Source organism: Haliotis rubra, unplaced genomic scaffold (assembly GCF_003918875.1).
Source record: "Haliotis rubra isolate DU_JTF1 unplaced genomic scaffold, ASM391887v1 Scf65, whole genome shotgun sequence".
Lineage (NCBI taxonomy): Eukaryota > Metazoa > Mollusca > Gastropoda > Lepetellida > Haliotidae > Haliotis > Haliotis rubra.
The window spans coordinates 383,274-402,245 of record NW_025767357.1 but is presented as its reverse complement, the minus strand read 5'-3'; the positions used below and the strand labels follow the sequence as shown (position 1 = coordinate 402,245).

Genomic DNA, 18,972 nt, shown 5'->3' with positions numbered 1-18,972 from the left:
CTACCCCGGATTTTCACGGGTCCTCTGATTAGGATACCGATGTGTCGTTGTTAAACATTGGTAGGTTTCAAGAAGTCAAGAAGGTGATAAACTACTGCAGCCTTCCGGATCTCTCCACGCAAGGTAAACTATCGCACTGTCTGTTTTATGACTAAATAGTGTTCGAATCCAGCGATTCCCTTGAAGATCCGGGTTGGAATTGGTCTTCAGCAACCCATGCTTGTCGTAAGGGGCGACTAACGGGATCGGGTGGTCAGGCTCGCTGACTTGGTTGACAGAAGTCATCGTATCACAACTACGTAGATCGATGTTCGTGCACATGATTACTGGATTGTCTGGTCAAGGCTGGATTATTTACAGACCGCCGCCATATAGCTAGAATACCAACAACTCAAATCCACGGTAACCATGTCATTCTCACATGTTTGTCAGCATTCCACCGTCACGGTAACAGAGGCAGTGGTCATAAGTTTACATACACAAATATACAATTCCACAGACGTTTGCAATTTAACATAGAGTAATGCTATTTGAGAACAGAAGCGGCACATATGAAATATAATATAAAGAGGGAAACATCGCTGGCACAGTTGTACAAAGTACCTGCATCGGTTCGAATCCTATTTCAGACCTCACCCTGATCTGTGATTCTGCAAAGTTTTACACAGGCTCAACCTACGCTGCCACGGTTGACAGGGACAGACAGAAAATCACCCGTTAGTCAGGACCCCGGCTCCCTTACACGCATCGTAGACTGACTGAGTTTGGTTTTACGCCGCTTTTAGCAATATTCCAGCAACATCACCGCGGGGGACACCAGAAATGGGATTCACACATTGTACCCATGTGGGGATTCGAACCCGGGTCTTCGTCGTGACGAGCCAACGCTTTAACCATTAGGCTACCCCACCGCCCCACACGCATCGTAGAGGGCGGTAGGGTAGCCTAGAGGGATTTGCTGGAATATTGCTAAAAGCGGTGTGAAACCATATTCACTCACTCACTCACTCACTCACTCACTCACTACAGGTACCGTAGAGGGCTTCAGTCACTCTCTCAAAAAAGAAACGCAACCCCTGTTTTTTTTGGTAATGTTTATATCAATTTTAACTGGTTATTACATTTGTATTTTTAAAGATAATGCCATGAAATTTGACATGGTGAACCTTAGGTCAGCACGGTATAAGGTAACAGTTAATGCAGGTCAGTATCGAACTCTCAATTTACGCTAGGGGGCGTTGTCTTCAGTATCTCGTTGTAGAGCCACGAGTTCTAATCACAGCAGTGCACCTCCTCGGAACAGAACGAATCAGACGGCGGATGTTTTCCTGGGGGATTGCTCTCCACTCTTCCTGGAGTGCTGCGGCCAGTTCAACCAACGTGTGCGGTTGTGGTGTACGTGCACGAACACGACGATCCAGCTGGTCCCACAGATGTTCGATAGGATTGATGTCTGACGATCTGGAGGGCCACGGCATCACGTTGACGTTTGAATTCTGTAGGAATGCCACTGTTGCACGAGCTGTATGAGGGCGGGCATTGTCATGTTGAAACAACTCCCTCTGTTGGTCGATTATCGGCAGAAGATGTGGCTGTAAGACGTCATCAATGTACCGTTGTGCCGTCAAATTGCCACGAATGATGACCAAGTCTGACCGTTGGTTGTAAGACATGGCTCCCCATACCATGATGCTTTCTCCTCCAAATCTGTCGACCTGTCGAACGCAGTTCGGTGCAAAAGGTTCATTTGCTCGTCTATAGACACGTTGTCTACCGTCACGTCGTTGAAGAAGAAAAAGAGACTCGTCACTAAACCAGACTCTTCTCCAGTTTCTTAGGGTCCATCTCCTTACGTTAGTACACCACCTGAGACGTTGGCGTCGATGTTGGCGTTTCAAGACGGGCCCAACAACTGGTCTTCTTGCACGTAAATTTGCCTCATGTAAACGGTTCCTGATGGTTTGGGCCGATACTCTCCTCAAACCTGGCACCTGTGTTGCAGTGATGGTGGGTGTGGCATGCCGATTACGTAGGTGGCTGAGTCGAATAAAGCGATCCTGAGCCGGTGTGGTGATCCTAGGTCTATCGCTCCTGGGACGATCTTCAATTGCATGGAACTGTGTGTAACGATTCCAAAGTCGTGAGATTGTTGTTTTGTGTACGTTTAGATGACGGGCAACTGTTCCAAAGCTTTCCCCGGCCTCAATGCGACCAATGGCAATATTTCGATTTGCTGTACTCAAACGGGGCATTTTCGAACTTGATTTGCAGAGCAAATTATGAGAGAAAAATTACAAACTACGCGTGCTTTTAAAACCCTCTACATGAACTGTGTTTTCAACGATTTGCACGTGCAACAGGCTTTTAGCATTTTGTACATGACAATTTCACACTTTCTCAAATAACACGGATACAAAGGTCATCATGTGTGAAAATGGTTCCGTTTGGGAGCTTATACTGATCAGATGGGAACGTATTAACAGTATTTTGACGAAAATTCTAATTTACATTCACCATTTTTATTCTAGAAATGATGTCAGATATTTAGATAGGGGTTGCGTTTCTTTTTTGAGAGAGTGTATTTGTTAAATGTCTACGGTATATAATGGCGAGAGACCGGTCACGTCAACGGAAAGCTGACGTTCATAATAATATACATATTTGAACTTAACCTCTGACATCTTCACATTCCTGGGTAAACCCTTGGAAATATATGGCACAACTAGATACAGAAACGTTGATATTTGGATACTGCTAGCCCCTCAACTCTCCTGAAACCTTAATTCACATTCGTGACCAACTCATGTTATTCCGGTTTCCCAGGCCAGATTAGCCCCTGCCCACATTAAACCCGGGTATAGTTTGGTCCAGGCCAGAGTATACACCGGGGATAAACTGTCCCAGGCCAAACTATACCCGGTGTGCAAAACAGCCTAGGCTAGACTATGCCCCTCCAGACCAGAATATACCCCTCGTGTGTAACAATGCTTTGACTGTATTTACACAGAAAATTAAACAACCACAAACATTTTGATGTTGTTATCAGGGTTTAACATGGTACATTTACACATACAGTAGTGAGTACTTAGAAGCTGAACTTTCAGGACTTTATATATGTTATCACATCATGAACAGAAAAGGTTAATTGAGCGATTTTTTTTCACAATTGTGTTTTTGGAACATACATTATGTTAATATGAGAACAGTACTGACAAGTGTACTGCTCTCCCAATGATATAATTTACAGAGAGCAGAAGGGGTAAGGAAGGGATGTTGCGGGTGCAAGGATCAACTTCTTGTACAGAAAATGATTTTTGAAGAAGCTAAATATGTCAGAGCAACGTCTCCATGTGCTGGATTGACTACGAAAAAGCATATGACCCTGTCCCTCATGAATGGATTCTGAAATCTCTTCATTGTATTGACCTCTCTGAGCGACTACTTTAATTTACTCAAGTCTTTAATGAGTTGCTGGTCGACTTAACTTGAGATTTACTCGCAAGGGCAGGTGCAGACGTCGCAATCTATTTCGATCAGAAGGGAAATATTTCAGGGGGACTCCTTCAGTCCTTTTTTGTTTGTCTCTAAATCCTTTGAGCTTTCTGCTCAACAGAGAGAAGGGATACCATCCCGGACCTCCTCAGCACAGATCCCCAACGCGGCTTACTCATCTCCTTTACATGGATGACATCGAGTTCCTTGCCAAAGGAGATACCAATTTGAAACAACAGGTTCTCCTTGTCGAGTCCTTTTCTAACGATATTGGCATGACAAATAAACTCATTGGCTTTATCAAAGAGGACAAGATCAGGTTTGTTGGCTGGAATCTTTGTGAGGCTGTATATGGGCTTATTCCAATGAAGTTTGAAAGCATCATTTTCCATGACGCCCTGGACATGTTCAGGGTCGTACTATGGATGGACCTCGGAGTCAAAGCCACAGGCATGGCGAAGACGATAGTAGAAGCAACAAGCCATGCCATCATGTTTTTTAAGATATGCTGTTTGTGCCAAGGAAGGGCATCCACTGACAAGGTGTTGGACAGTCTCTGCAAATTCATTGCAAAATCGACATGTAATATTGATATTTTCTTTAAGAATCACATTTTGGCGATTGCGAGTGGGAAGTGACTGGTCCTGGCCATGGGCAGCAAAAAGGAGCCCTCAGTTTCACATTTAAGACCAGCCGACTTCATCCAGGCGAAGGTGTCGGTTGGATTGCTATTCTGTTCCACACACTGCATGTACACACGATTCTAGCCTAGGCCGCTTTAATCCCGGGTATAGTTTTGCCTAGGTTATACTATGGCCTGTTACACCGGGACAAGCCGAATAGCAGCACGTGTCCCTCTGGAACAAAAAAGACCCAGTTTTCTGAACTCGCATGTTACTCGCTGCCACCGGACTGTTGGAATTTAAACTGAATACGTTGAAAAATAAGAAGGATGCCAGAAGCGTCAGACTACACTATCCCCTTTGAAATGTAAGCAGATTGTTTTAACTCACTCATAGCTATTTTTGATTAGATTATGTAAAATTGTTGGAAAGCGCACGTACAATCTCAAGAAGCCAGCGCACAAGACCGTCCACGAGAACACTGTTATGTAAACAAACGCACGTGTGTGTACTTGAATCTCTCACTGTTCATGGCCCTTTCCTTCAATTTAGGCAATACCAATCTGTTGGCTATGTTCTACCTGATGTGAAAATACATACATACATACATACATACATACATACATACATACATACATACATACATACATACATACACACACACACACACACACACACACACACACACACACAAACATACATACATACATACATACATACATACATGCATTCATACATATATATGTGTGTGTGTGTATATATATATATATAATGTATGTGTATATGGAATAATATATATGAATGTGTATAGAATGTATGTCTTATTAGGTTATGTAAACATTGTTGGAAAGCGCACGTAAAATCTCAAGAAGCCAGCGATATATGAGAATTAACGTGCTGTTTTTACGTTCTATACTCAGATGTTGTTAAGCTGTTTATTAAAAGTATTATCATCTAAAAGTAATGCCGCAAATGGTTGCAAAATGCTTTTTGGCTTCAATATCAATATGATGAATTTGACACAAGATAAAAGCACATATATGACACATGTACGACGCTACCTAGTTGGATATTAAAGCTCAGATGAAAAAATGCACTTGAGGGGTGACTTCACAGGAGGAAATTTTGACGTTTTAACAACATTCGTAAATATTCTAAGTACAAACTGTAGTTTTGAAATACAGACTATAATTATTCATATAGCCTCAACTAATAAAATTACATAAATGATTGTAAAAAGTTTTGTTCTTTTGAACATCTATATGTGAAAAAGATGGAACTCTTCTAGTAGTTATATTCAAAATAATTAGAAGTTTCACTTCGTGTATGAGCACTGAACTGGCAACAAGCGACTTGATATTTCTGCAAAATAATTAATTGTTCTGCAAAACAATTCATACTGGAGAATTTTACAAAGGGGGAACCTCTCGTTAGCTATGACAGGGTTTACTATAGAATGTGTAAAGCCCTTAATTTGACATGTAGTCAGGTTTAGAAAGTTGTAAACAAATAAGTTACCCCAGGGGTCGTGTCAAAATCAAAACCAGGTAGGAAACACAAACTGGATAGCTTTGATAAGGGTGTCATACGCCGTGCAGTTTATAAACTGTATGAACTCAAAATCATACCGACGTGTGCTTAAATACAAAATGAGATCAAAGATACATTAATCGTCTCAAAAACAACACTTATTGTAGCTCTGGTAGAAATGGGGTTCAGGTAGACCAAAAGGGGAGATGACAGAGCTATGTTTAGAGAAAAGTACTCAATCCTGTCCATGCGATCAGCTTATCTCAGAACAGTTGAAGAATACCGCAATTTGGGGTTTCAAATTATATACCTTGATGAAACCTGGTGTAATAAAAATCACTCAACCGATCGGAAGTGGCTTCCTTCTAAAGCACCAGTGTTACCATCAGGCAAAGGTAGACGCCTGATCATCTTGCATGCTGGTACCCGTAGCAAGGGACTGATTGGGGGTTGTGACTTTGTTTTTGAGGCCAAGAAATCTGATGGTGATTACCATAGCGAAATGAATGGGCAGGTATTTTGGGATTGGTTCGAACATCAGCTTTTACCGCAGCTGGACGAACCAAGCGTTATCATTTTGGATAACGTCAGTTACCATAACCTGTGTGTCCCTGGTACCATCTCACCCACCATGAGCAATCTCAAGGCTCAGTTGCAGGATTTTCTCACTTCCTGTATCATGCCTTACAGGCAATCAGAAACAAAGTCCCAGCTCATCGAAAAAATCCGGCAGCACAAATAGCCAATCCAGTACATCACTGACGAACTACCTGCAAAATAAGGCCACATAGTTTTGCGTACACCAGTACGGCACTGTGAGCTCAAGCCCATCGAGCTGATCTGGGCTCTTCTTATCAATCCTTACTGAAATTCATGCTAAAGAAAGAAACTCGTATTGTTTCTACAAACAATATCATGATAAAGTGTTTGAATGGCGCTATGACCATCGTGTAAGTAATATACTCCGAGACGTCCTGGCCCTAATATAACAGAATATATATATATGTTATGAGGAGGAGGAGATATTGGGTTTAACGTCGTTTAATATTTCGCTCATATGACGACGTGCATGCGTGTGTATGTGTATGTGTGGCTGCTTGTACTAGCCCAGACTGAAGCTGGCTTTATAGTGCTAGCCCACTGAGATACCAAGCCGCAGTGAAGCATGAATACCCCACTCAGACACATTATACTGACTCCGAGCCGACCAGTCCTTGTTGTACCCATTAATGCCGAGCGCCAGGCAGGGACCAACAAGTACCATATTGTAACGTCTTTTGGTATGACGCGATCGGGGATCGAACCCGCGACCTTCCCCTCTCCGGGCGGACGCTCTAACCACTACACCACGGAGGCGGTCTTTGATGTTATGATAGATGACAGTTGAAAATGGATACCACAGTTATAACCAGACATATATGATCGTTTCCGAAGCACCGATCTTACATTCAGTGAGTGGGTTAGTTGGATTTGACGCCGCTTTTAGCAATATTCCAGCAAATTCACGGCAGGTGACATCAGAAATGGGTCTCACGCGTTGTACTGATGTGGGAGTCGAACCCGGGATTTACATTAAGATAAACCAAACTAACAATCTAAAACAATGAAACACTACATACACAGTGTGTTCACATTTAATGTGTATTTCTACCTCAGGAAATTACATAGTTATGTCAACCGCTGAAAAACATGCCGTTTAGGTTTGGTTGAATGCCAGGAAACCGACCCATTGCCATCAGCTGTTGATTTGGCATAAACCGATTCTGGTTTGGGTTCAGACCAGTGACCATCCCATTCCTCTGCGTTTGTTGGTTCAGACGATTGCCTTGACCTTGAGGCGACCGTTGCTGTTGGAATGTAGATTGCATTCTGTTGCCTTGAACAGCGTTCTGATTAGAGTTACCTCCAATTACCGAGTTCATTTGACTACTAGATGTCGCTGCATTCTGAAAGTTAGCCTGATTGGACTGCATTTGATTGGCTGTTCCCGAAACCTGTTGCACTTGATTGGTTGTTCCCGAAACCGGCTGTATTTGATTGGTCGTTCCTGCAGGGGATGCTCCGTTCTGGGGTAGCGCTGATGGCGGGGGGAAGTTAGAAAGGATTTCATTTGCTTGCAAATCCAAGGAACCTCCTGATTGGCTGGGGGTACTGGCCGCCGATGAGTCCGAGATTGATGGTACCGCCGGAATCTCTCTGAGAGATTAATGGGGATATTTTTATAAAAAAGATATAATTCACATGAAAGGTACACAAGAAAACAATCATTGGAATTAATTCACAGGGTCCTGTAATGCACAATCAGCAAGGTCCTCCTCCACAATACATTAGGTAGCGCAAAGATTGTCGTACCTCCCACACCTTAACTGGTCGTAATTCCTTTACTTTGACATATTTACAATGGTCGTAATTCCTTTACTTAAACATACTTACAATAGTCGTAATTCCTTTATTTTAACATATTTACAATGGTCGTAATTCCTTTACTTTTACATACTTACAATGGTCGTAATTCCTATACTTTAGCATACTTACAATGGTCGTAATTCCTTTATTTACATACTTACAATGGTCGTAATTCCTTTACTTTTACATACTTACAATGGTCGTAATTCCTATACTTTAGCATACTTACAATGGTCGTAATTCCTTTACTTTAGCATACTTACAATGGTCGTAATTCCTTTATTTCAACAAATTTACAATGGTCGTAATTCCTTTACTTTAACATACTTACAATAGTCGTAATTCCTTTACTTTAGCATACTTACAATGGTCGTAATTCCTTTACTTTAACATATTTACAATGGTCGTAATTCCTTTACTTTTACATACTTACAATGGTCGTAATTCCTTTACTTTTACATACTTACAATAGTCGTAATTCCTTTACTTTGACATACTTACAATGGTCGTTATTCCTTTACGTTAGCATACTTACAATGGTCGTAATTCCTTTACTTTTACATACTTACAATGGTCGTAATTCCTATACTTTGACATACATACAATGGTCGTACCTCCCACACTTTAACATACTTACAATAGTCGTAATTCCTTTACTTTGACATACTTACAATGGTCGTAATTCCTTTACTTTAACATACTTACTATGGTCGTAATTCTTATACTTTGACATACTTACAATGGTCGTAATTCCTTCACCTTAACATACTTACAATGGTCGTCATCCCTCCACCTTAACATACTTACAATGGCCGTAATTCCTTACCTTGCGTTTTGTTATTACTGAGACTAGTTTCGACTTAACCATATGTGGCATGGTGTTCACGATACTACCTCATTCATTCCCTTCTGTGACTGAGAATATGTCCACCAACGCCTCTGATCAGTAGATAGTAGATAAACAGTCCCTTTATTTTGCACAGTATATACAAAGCTGATATTGGACGTTGTACTTATCCTGCACCACGTCACAACGGACACCTGTCTATCCCAAATTCCTGTCAAATCCGAACGGAAGTACACCGCTGAAGAAATAGGGATTTGTCTAACTGGTACATATTCCAGTTTGTGGTTGTATAAAAGACCTTAGCGCCAAGACTGGAGCACGGGTGTGATAATGTATGGGAGTTACACGTTACCCCAACAATGAGCAACGGAACCAAGGTAGATTTTAGTATACCACCGTCAATACCTACTTCCGAACTTCACACACTTCAACCCTCCAGATCCGATCTCTGAAATACAAAGAAACAACGTTTGATAAGTTCTTTGTTAGTGTGTTTATTCTTTAACCGTTCGGCGCCGAATTAATCGAACAATTCATTTAGAATAGAGATCCTCTGTGGTCTAGCGGATAGAGTGCCTGCCATATTGGCTGAAGGACTATGGTTCGATGCCCAGCCACGTCATTCCTACCGACATTTGAGACTTTTTATATGTACCCTGTATGATACCCGAAACTAAGGGATAAAACAAGGGCTGGGGGCTGTTGTGCAAAGCGCTCTTAGCACCCTACCCAAACATAGACTTATCACTGTCGAAAGGCTAAGGTTGCTTTGTCAGGCGCGTATCAAGCCAATAACTTTCGTGTAAGCCCGATAGGTTCCAAAGCTTTATATTTAGATAGTATTGAGGGCTTGCCCAACTGTCATGGTGATCTTTAGCAAACAACATGCGCAAGCCTGGGCTTTTTTATAATGGTATCTACGCCCCTGTTTGTACAACAGTATAACGATTGGTTCTGTTATTATATTGTGTCTGGGTGGGGTTCTCAGAAGCCTGTAGCAATATAAAAACGCCATTTGTCTGGAATATCACAATCAGCTACACACTGGCGTAAGTGCATGCGTCTCACGATATCTATTATCAGGAACGATGCCTGAAAAGGAATATATGTGCTGATGTTGTTAATTTTGTTTTAACGTTGAATTAAATGTGTCACATGCAAGTAGACATTATTTAAGAATATGATTACGTACTCCATTTCGTTGTCATGGAGACTGAAGACTCCTTTAATGACCTGGCCTGGTGGTGCTATGAAGTTCAAACCGCCATCGTAATCGTTGAGGAAGTCCACGAATTCACATGACGTCAAAAAGGAATCTACAACATGAGTGAGTGAGTGAGTTTAGTTTTACGCCGCTATCAACAATGTTCCAGCAATATGACGGCGGGGGTACACCGGAAATCTACAACATGAAGTGAATAAATACACACTGTTTATCACATATATTATATCCAATAAAATAGTGATTCCGGGTGCTTGGAAAACTGTGGTCATGCATGTGACCTCATTTAAAGTACAACACAGGTCGAGATCGATAGAAACGTTTTCGCTTGAAGGCAGCCATTCAAACTCATACAAATACAAAACGGGTTAATTTCAAATGCTGCGTTACGTTCTGGAATGAAACATATTTCTTCCTGTACATTATTGTGTCAGTGACCAATGCATCCAGTGCAGCAGGACGTGTTCTCGCGAACACCGGGTGTCATGACTGATTTTCAGTGATCAATTTAAACAATTTTCGTCACCATGAAATCAGTTTGGGTAGTTTAATCGATGATGTTATCTGGCACTGATGTTTTGAATTTAAAGCGCTTTGAATAATATTCAAGCTATATTTTCTTTGGAGAAACCCGAATTAACGAAGACCAATTTGATCTCAAGCTTAAAACATATGTGGGGGTTTGTGGAACTAAGGAGCAAGGGTATGATAAACCTAGACACAGAATCTTAGTGAACTGGGTTTCGACCCGGAGATCATAGGCCCCAAGGGAGGCAAGTCTACACAACGCATGTGTCGCTTCACACGACTGTGAGGGGTGTGCCCCCTTAAACATTACGGAGGCTCCATCGTTAGCAGTAAATAAAGTGAAGAAATATACATATGCGTCCAACACATTAACACAGCTGGATCGTCACATGGTGTTCATTTGATGTGAGGCTCAGCCGCTCTGATTACACATTCTCCAGGGAGGGGTGGAAACAAAGACCAAATCGTGCACAGAGGAAGAGATGGCTGTTGGTGTTGTTTTAATTCTGGGCTAGGCCATACAAATTAAATGTTTGTTTCTTTTGCTATTTTTTTTAATAGGTTTTTCAATTTTAACTATTTTGAAAAGTAGGTATTTTAATTTAGGAAAGTAGTATTAATACCAAAATAATATTTAGATGTTTTTTCATTCGATGAATCTCTTCATATCCTTATTTCGTTATGGTTGGCTCATGTCGAGTCTTTTGAGTCATTGGGAGGTCACACTTCACGAAAGGTCATTCTGACGTTATCCGTAAGCGTGATTGGATGTCCTGTTTGGTCTTTATTTAGAGGTAGCGGAAACTAATTTCTAATTTCATGAGACTGCAATTATGCCACTTGAGTAACAATGACGAACATGTAATTATATAAACACGAAATATAATTAGTTCTGTAGCAGAGAGTAGGTTTAAGTGACTTTTAACCACGAATACCATTACTTGTCATGAAGGGATTATTAAAAAAAATGTGCAATTGGGAATGGAAATAATTTTAACCTTCCCCGGAAAAGAATGTGTTAAGCATGCCAAAATGTCAGGGTCAGTTGATGACGGGAAACAAGCCACTGATTTTACATGGCCTTACACGTGGCTTCATGGATGACCCACCTCGGATCTTGCAGCAGAGGAAGCTAAAGCGCCTGTCTCGGTTCATGGGACTGAAGTATGACGTAATCCCCCTCACCACTCCATTGTCCCCGCACTGGAACAACATTGGCTCGTCCAACTCGTTCACGTCAGCTGCAGGAGAAATCCAAGGTGTAGAATGAACTGACATCAATCAGTCACTTAAACCCCTGGGAACTGCTAGATCTAATACAGACATTGGAAACGTTAACTATATATATAACGTTGGCAACCAGGATTACAACATTACAACACATTACAGTGAACGAGTATGGATTGACGTCGCTTTTAGCATAATTCCAGCAATATCACGGCGGTGGACCCGGGTCTTCATCGTGATGAGAGGTTGCTTTAACCACTAGGCTACTCTCCCCCGCCCCCCCCCCCCCCTCCAGCACACACGCACGTACGCACGCACGCACATAATACAGTACTATTATACTAGTAACACATAATCAAATCAAGTGCACGTAGACATCTGTGTTGTATACTTTACACTTGTGCTGACAATAGCGGTTTGTAAATACATGAGTCGAGTGATTGACATCATGAACATCGATCTAAAAAATGTGATACAATTACATGCGTCAACGAAGTCAGTTAACCTGACCACCCGATCCCGTTTGTCGCCATGGGTTACTGAAGATCTATTGCAAAACACGCTGTTTCAGTCGAATGATATTAACTTACTGTTCCATTCACACTCTTCCGTAGTATCCGTCTGCGCACACCGGAAGTCCCAGATTCTGTCTTCCGCCCAGCTTGAATGGACACTGGACAGGGCTACCAATGAGTTGCCACTCGGACACAGTATCCGGAACGGAGCGCCAAGCCTTGTCATCCAGGCACGTGTGCACGTGCACAAAATAGCTAGAGCTAGCACGTGCAACTGAAAGAAAGGGATATGGAATGACTCTTGAACTATGCCATTTGTGAACAACTCGTGTTATTCTCGGTCAAGCCGAATAGCGACTCGTGCCCCTCGATAACAATTTCATAATGGCATAGAACATAAAATTACTTCAACCAAGAACGATAACTCTATTTCCGATTAATTCCGAACATTATTGAAGCCCTGTTTTCGAAGGATATTAAGCTGTTTTAAATATCAACAACCATGATAATGGTAATGATTTGTTGCAAACATTTTATAATTAGCTGCTCACCTTCTATTATCAACTCCGCCGTGATATTGCTGGAATATTGCTAAAAGCGGCGTAAAACCATACTCACTCACTCACTCTATTATCAATTACATATTTCTAAATACAGTTTAAGAATGGGAATTGGAATGTAGATGGGAATGTTTTCTTGAATTGTCAATTAAAAAGTATTTATTTGTTAGCTGTAATATACAAGTTCACAAGAAAGACTTATATCTCTAACTGATCAATTCTTATCATGTTCGTGCGAACGGTTTCTTCCTGTTATAACCTTGCTGACATACCCTTGGTGGTATTTACAATGAATACCGTGAAGAAATGTGAATGACCCCTGAAATGTCAGAGTAAAATATCCCAGTAAAGTAACATGTCAGTACAATGTTTAGGGATTAGGGTAGTCTTTCGTACAGACCCTGAAGCAAATATATCCACGAAAGCCCACGCAAGTCTAGAAAATGTGGCAAGTCTAGATTTCCACAGCGTCTGAAAATGAAGAAAGTCCCTAGGCTCCTTCATATTATATTTACAATCATAATTTAAAAACTTATATTTTCTGTAAAACATGTTCATTTCACAGACTAGCTGCTAGTCTAGGATTAGGGCTCGGCCAATTGTTGTTTTCTATATTTTCTATTTCTCATCAATCTATGACGGTGGCTTGTACATGATCGAATCATTACTAGACAAACGATTGATATTATGAGCACCGATGTGCGATGACACCTCAGCAATCACCGTGCCTGACCATCTGACCACTGAGTCGCCTCTGAAGGCAATATTACGTTCTGATGACCTCCTGTCCTGACAAATCCACACGGGGTCGGTCTATTATACAAATACAGAGACCAATAATATTACATCACTAAGGATAAGGCATATTCATGCACTCCAAAGCCGGGAGGGGCGTTGTGGTAGCCTATTGGTTAAAGCGTTCGTTCGTCTCGCCGAAGACGCGGATTCGATTCCTCACATGGCTACAATGTGTGAAGCCCATTTCTGGTGTCACCAGCTGTGATATTGCTGGAATAGTGCTTAAAACGGCGTAAACCCAACTCACTCACTCCAAAGCCGGGGCACGATCAGCTTAGTTCGAAACCAACATTTTCAACACTATATACTCCGACTACTGAAGTCTTAAGAAAATAAGTTTTAAGCCCATTTCACTCACTCAGTGATGTACAGAAATACATATACGTCTAACTGACTTACAACCACTCAAAGATTCATATATATATATAGCAAATGTACACATCGATGCACATTTAAAGGTTTTTGAGCCTTAGATAATTAACAGGTTGACTTGATATCCTTGAATGAAGAATAACCCGCGAGCTTGAAGGATAAACAGATTATCTGTCTCGAATTCAGAAACATTAATTTCGTTTTTGAGGGACAGGTAATCCGTGATACCGATTAATTTGATCACACAAAAACATTCATAATTTAAGAATAGATGACAAAATCATATGACGTCACGTTGTTGGCTTCTTCCAGTGAAAACAATGGGACAATTGGAATGAACAACCAATAAGCATGAAATAAACATTATAATGCTCAGTGGGATTTACTGAAATTATTTCTATATCTATGCCCTTATGTGTAATATTACAGTAATATAATCATGATAAGCATCATATTCCTGCGAGATACATACCAGCATCGTCCTCGTGCGCTGTTTTTCCAGTTCAAGTGTGAGATGAACTCACAAGGCGGAAGACGCACCCCGGGGACACCAAGAGTGATTTACCTGGTGGATCACAGTCGCCCGCAATCTTCCTTGCCTGTTCAAGCCTTGAGGCGTTGAAGAAATATGTTTGCTTGCGAAAACCAAGTAATGAGATAAACTAATTGGTCCATTAACTAGTATAGAATTGAATCTGCCCCATATTGATGCAGTCTCTAAATGATATTGTTATTGTTCGTTTTATTTCCTTTCATATTTCGTTCCGTAAAGAAAATTAGTTTTTACGACTTTAGCACTTGTCGACGTGTGTGTTGTCACTGATGTATGTTGTCATATGAGAGTGCCCATGTGTGTGTTGTCACTGAAGTCTGTTGTCATGTGAGAGAGCCCATGTGTGTGTTGTCACTGAAGTCTGTTGTCATGTGAGAGTCTAGTCTGTTGTATAGACCCTGAAGCAAATATATCCAAGAAAGCCCACGCAAGTCTAGAAAATGTGGCAAGTCTAGATTTCCTCAGCTTCAGAAGAAAGCCTCAGGGCTCCTTTTCATTATATATATATTTTTTTAATATGAACTTTTTTCAGCAAAATATGCTCATTTCAGGGACTAGTTGTTAGTCTAGTGAGAGTCCCGACGTGTGTGTTGTCTATGATGTCTGTTGTCATGTGAGAGTGCCGACGTGTGTGTTGTCACTGATGTCTGTTGTCATGTGACAGTGCCGACGTGTGTGTTGTGACTGATGTCTGTTGTCATGTGAGAGTGCCGACGTGTGTGTTGTGACTGATGTCTGTTGTCATGTGAGAGTGCCGACGTGTGTGTTGTGACTGATGTCTGTTGTCATGTGAGAGTGCCGACGTGTGTGTTGTCACTGATGTCTGTTGTCATGTGAGAGTGCCGACGTGTGCGTTGTCAATGATGTCTGTTGTCATGTGAGAGTGCCGACATGTGTGTTGTCACTGATGTCTGTTGTCATGTGAGAGTGCCGGCGTGTGTGTTGTCACTGATGTCTGTTGTCATGTGAGAGTGCCGACGTGTGTGTTGTGACTGATGTCTGTTGTCATGTGAGAGTGCCGGCGTGTGTGTTGTCACTGATGTCTGTTGTCATGTGAGAGTGCCGACGTGTGTGTTGTGACTGATGTCTGTTGTCATGTGACAGTGCCGACGTGTGTGTTGTCTATGATGTCTGTTGTCATGTGAGAGTGCCGACGTGTGTGTTGTCACTGATGTCTGTTGTCATGTGAGAGTGCCGACGTGTGCGTTGTCAATGATGTCTGTTGTCATGTGAGAGTGCCGACATGTGTGTTGTCATGTGAGAGCGCCGACATGTGTGTTGTCATGTGAGAGTGCCGACATGTGTGTTGTCATGTGAGAGTGCCGACATGTGTGTTGTCATGTGAGAGTACCGACATGTGTGTTGTCATGTGAGAGTGCCGACATGTGTGTTGTCATGTGAGAGTGCCGACATGTGTGTTGTCATGTGAGAGAGCCGACATGTGTGTTGTCATGTGAGAATGCCGACATGTGTGTTGTCATGTGAGAGTGCCGACGTGTGTGTTGTCACTGATGTCTGTTGTCATGTGAGAATGCCGACGTGTGCATTGTCACTGATGTCTGTTGTCATGTGAGAGTGCCGACATGTGTGTTGTCATGTGAGAGTGCCGATGTATGTGTTGTCACTGATGACTGTTGTCATGTGAGAGTACCGACATGTGTGTTGTCATGTGAGAGTGCCGACATGTGTGTTGTCATGTGAGAGTGCCGACATGTGTGTTGTCATGTGAGAGTGCCGACGTGTGTGTTGTCACTGATGTCTGTTGTCATGTGAGAATGCCGACGTGTGCATTGTCACTGATGTCAGTTGTCATGTGAGAGTGCCGACGTGTGTGTTGCCACTGATGTCTGTTGTCATGTGAGAGTGCCGACGTGTGTGTTGTCACTGATGACTGTTGTCATGTGAGAGTGCCGACGTGTGCATTGTCACTGATGTCAGTTGTCATGTGAGAGTGCCGACGTGTGTGTTGCCACTGATGTCTGTTGTCATGTGAGAGTGCCGACGTGTGTGTTGTCACTGATGTCAGTTGTCATGTGAGAGTGCCGACATGTGCATTGTCACTGATGTCAGTTGTCATGTGAGAGTGCCGACGTGTGTGTTGCCACTGATGTCTGTTGTCACGTGAGAGTGCCGACGTGTGTGTTGTGACTGATGTCTGTTGTCATGTGAGAGTGCCGACGTGTGTGTTGTCACTGATGTCTGTTGTCATGTGACAGTGCCGACGTGTGTGTTGTCACTGAGTGTCTGTTGTCACGTGAGAGTGCCGACGGGTATATTGCCACTTGCGTCTACTCTCTACATATGAATATGGAAATGTTTTTGTTTCTTTAGGGTATTTGGAGTTGGCCACCTTCGTGTATTTTTGTAATGAAGTTCATGTATGTTGTCATTTGTGTGAAGTCGGTGTTTGCTGTCGTATGTTTTGACAATATACTGTATATATGTTATGGCTCCTGTACTTACAAATGTGTACGGTGTTTTGCGTGAGTTGATGTTTATCAATATATCTGTTGCAATGGCGCTGACATGGACATATTTTTTACTTCACCTGCTTTCGATTTCGATTTAATATATTGTCTTTGGTAACAATTGTTTTTCAATCCCTTGTATACTGGAGAATCAGTATTGCATTTCTATACACGTTTTTACTCAATGATTTGTATATTGACACACAGCAGCACCAATCTGCAGAAGTAGCCATAAATTATTGAAAATTATTTCCACGTTTTTGTTTGTTTGTACTTACATATGCAAAATGGGCGATTTTAAAAATATAGCTAAAAAGGGGCGACCCTCAGTATAAGTCAATGTAACTGTTCCATCACCCATTCGTCGATGTCATGCGTGTCAGTACATTGACCCCTGGGACACCAACACGCCCCTTTGCCGCTAGGGTGCAGTCTACATTCACCTGTCCCGGGGTCACATATGATCGATGACGGACCAAGTGGGCCCTCACCGTGACAGTCACGGTGGTATATCGCTAATCACTCAAGGGTTGACCTATCAGTATTGCTATTTCTTGTTAGTACATACTGTAGGCAGTATGACGTGGAATGTTTAATTGACACAGTTAATTTATAAATTGTGGGGTAAAATCTGGGGATTTTTTAAAATTAATTATTAGCATCTGTAATTGTTACACAATCTCAGCCACGGTCACCATGGAATATAGAGCGGCCATTTTCATGAAGCGTCATAAAATGTACATATATTTCCCACTATTGACACTCCAGTTCTCTAAGAACTCAAACCAAAATGCAAACTGGATGATCTGCTTATTGTTCTATGATTACAAATACAACAAATTGTAACAAAATTACGCTAGTCATGCTCTCAGTTATATTTACTTATTTACGATTGTTTGAATAGACCGTCGATTGTCGAAGCGGCGCAAAAATAAACTCACTCACTCACTCACTATCGTAGCTATCCCGGTCTTCCTGAGCTACAAACATCACCAGAGTTATGTTCCTTACAAATCAAAACAAATAACAAACAAGTGGTGAAACAAATTGATATTCTTTACTGGAACATCATAAATTATCAATTTTACTTAGCAAAGCTTAAACATAAATGCTCTAATATATGAAAATAGATTATATAGCAACAATCGCAAAATAGCTCATGAAAGTATAACAAGTATCTGGTTATCACACAGATAAAGTTCCAAGAGGTTACTTTTGTCAAATACATGATCATGAACAAGGTATTTGCCAAAACGAGGGTAAATTGTATAGTGTTTTAGTTTCGACACTTAGCATTTTATCAGTCTGGTGATAACCCACCAAACATGATACAAGTCAAGAAAGGTAACACTGACCAATCACGTATCAGGGACGCAATTAAGCCAGGTAACATTGACCAATAGTGTGTTAACTGTACACGTGAGACTGGAGAACATCGTCCAATCACGGAGCAGGCATACACTTGAGTCTGTCAAACGCCGCCTTCTCCAGCTGTTCCCTGTGGTTGGGGTGAGCTATCTTGATCAACTCGTAGGCTCGCTGTCGCAGACTCTTGCCGAACAAGAAGGCGATGCCGAACTCTGTCACCACGTAATGCACGTGCGCTCGTGTTGTTACAACTCCAGCACCTGTAAACGTGTGAAAAACACGTACATTTGGAACACATGATGTGCTAATCGTTGAGGACTTAGTCATGTAAACCCTTATTTTAGTTTCTCATTAAACTATTTATTTGTGTTTAAACGTAAAGAAAACATAACCAATCTGTCCGTGTGAGCGAATGTTGTTTCATTGGCACACGCAATTTCCCCGCGCCGAGTATCCAGCTGCA

At 41.7% G+C, this 18,972-nt stretch overlaps 2 protein-coding genes across 3 annotated transcripts in view; both read right to left on the bottom strand.

Moving 5' to 3' along the window:
- Window positions 1-7,263: 7,263 nt before the first annotated feature.
- LOC124257159 lies at window positions 7,264-12,657 on the bottom strand. Its single transcript, XM_046691159.1, has 5 exons — window positions 12,466-12,657; window positions 11,758-11,889; window positions 10,091-10,214; window positions 9,308-9,346; window positions 7,264-7,841 (listed from the first exon to the last, which is right to left on the bottom strand). The coding sequence occupies exons 1-5, from the start codon at window positions 12,614-12,616 to the stop codon at window positions 7,319-7,321; spliced, it is 969 nt and encodes a 322-aa protein (XP_046547115.1). The 5' UTR covers window positions 12,617-12,657; the 3' UTR covers window positions 7,264-7,318.
- Window positions 12,658-18,179: 5,522 nt separating this feature from the next.
- The window catches only part of LOC124257149 (4-hydroxybutyrate coenzyme A transferase-like), a 37,964-nt gene continuing 37,171 nt past the window's right edge, over window positions 18,180-18,972 (bottom strand). For both annotated transcript variants that reach the window (XM_046691142.1, XM_046691143.1), the window contains exon 8: window positions 18,180-18,769. In XM_046691142.1, the coding sequence (XP_046547098.1) occupies window positions 18,585-18,769 (185 nt within the window). In that variant the 3' untranslated portion in view covers window positions 18,180-18,584. The remainder of the gene's footprint in view (window positions 18,770-18,972) is intronic.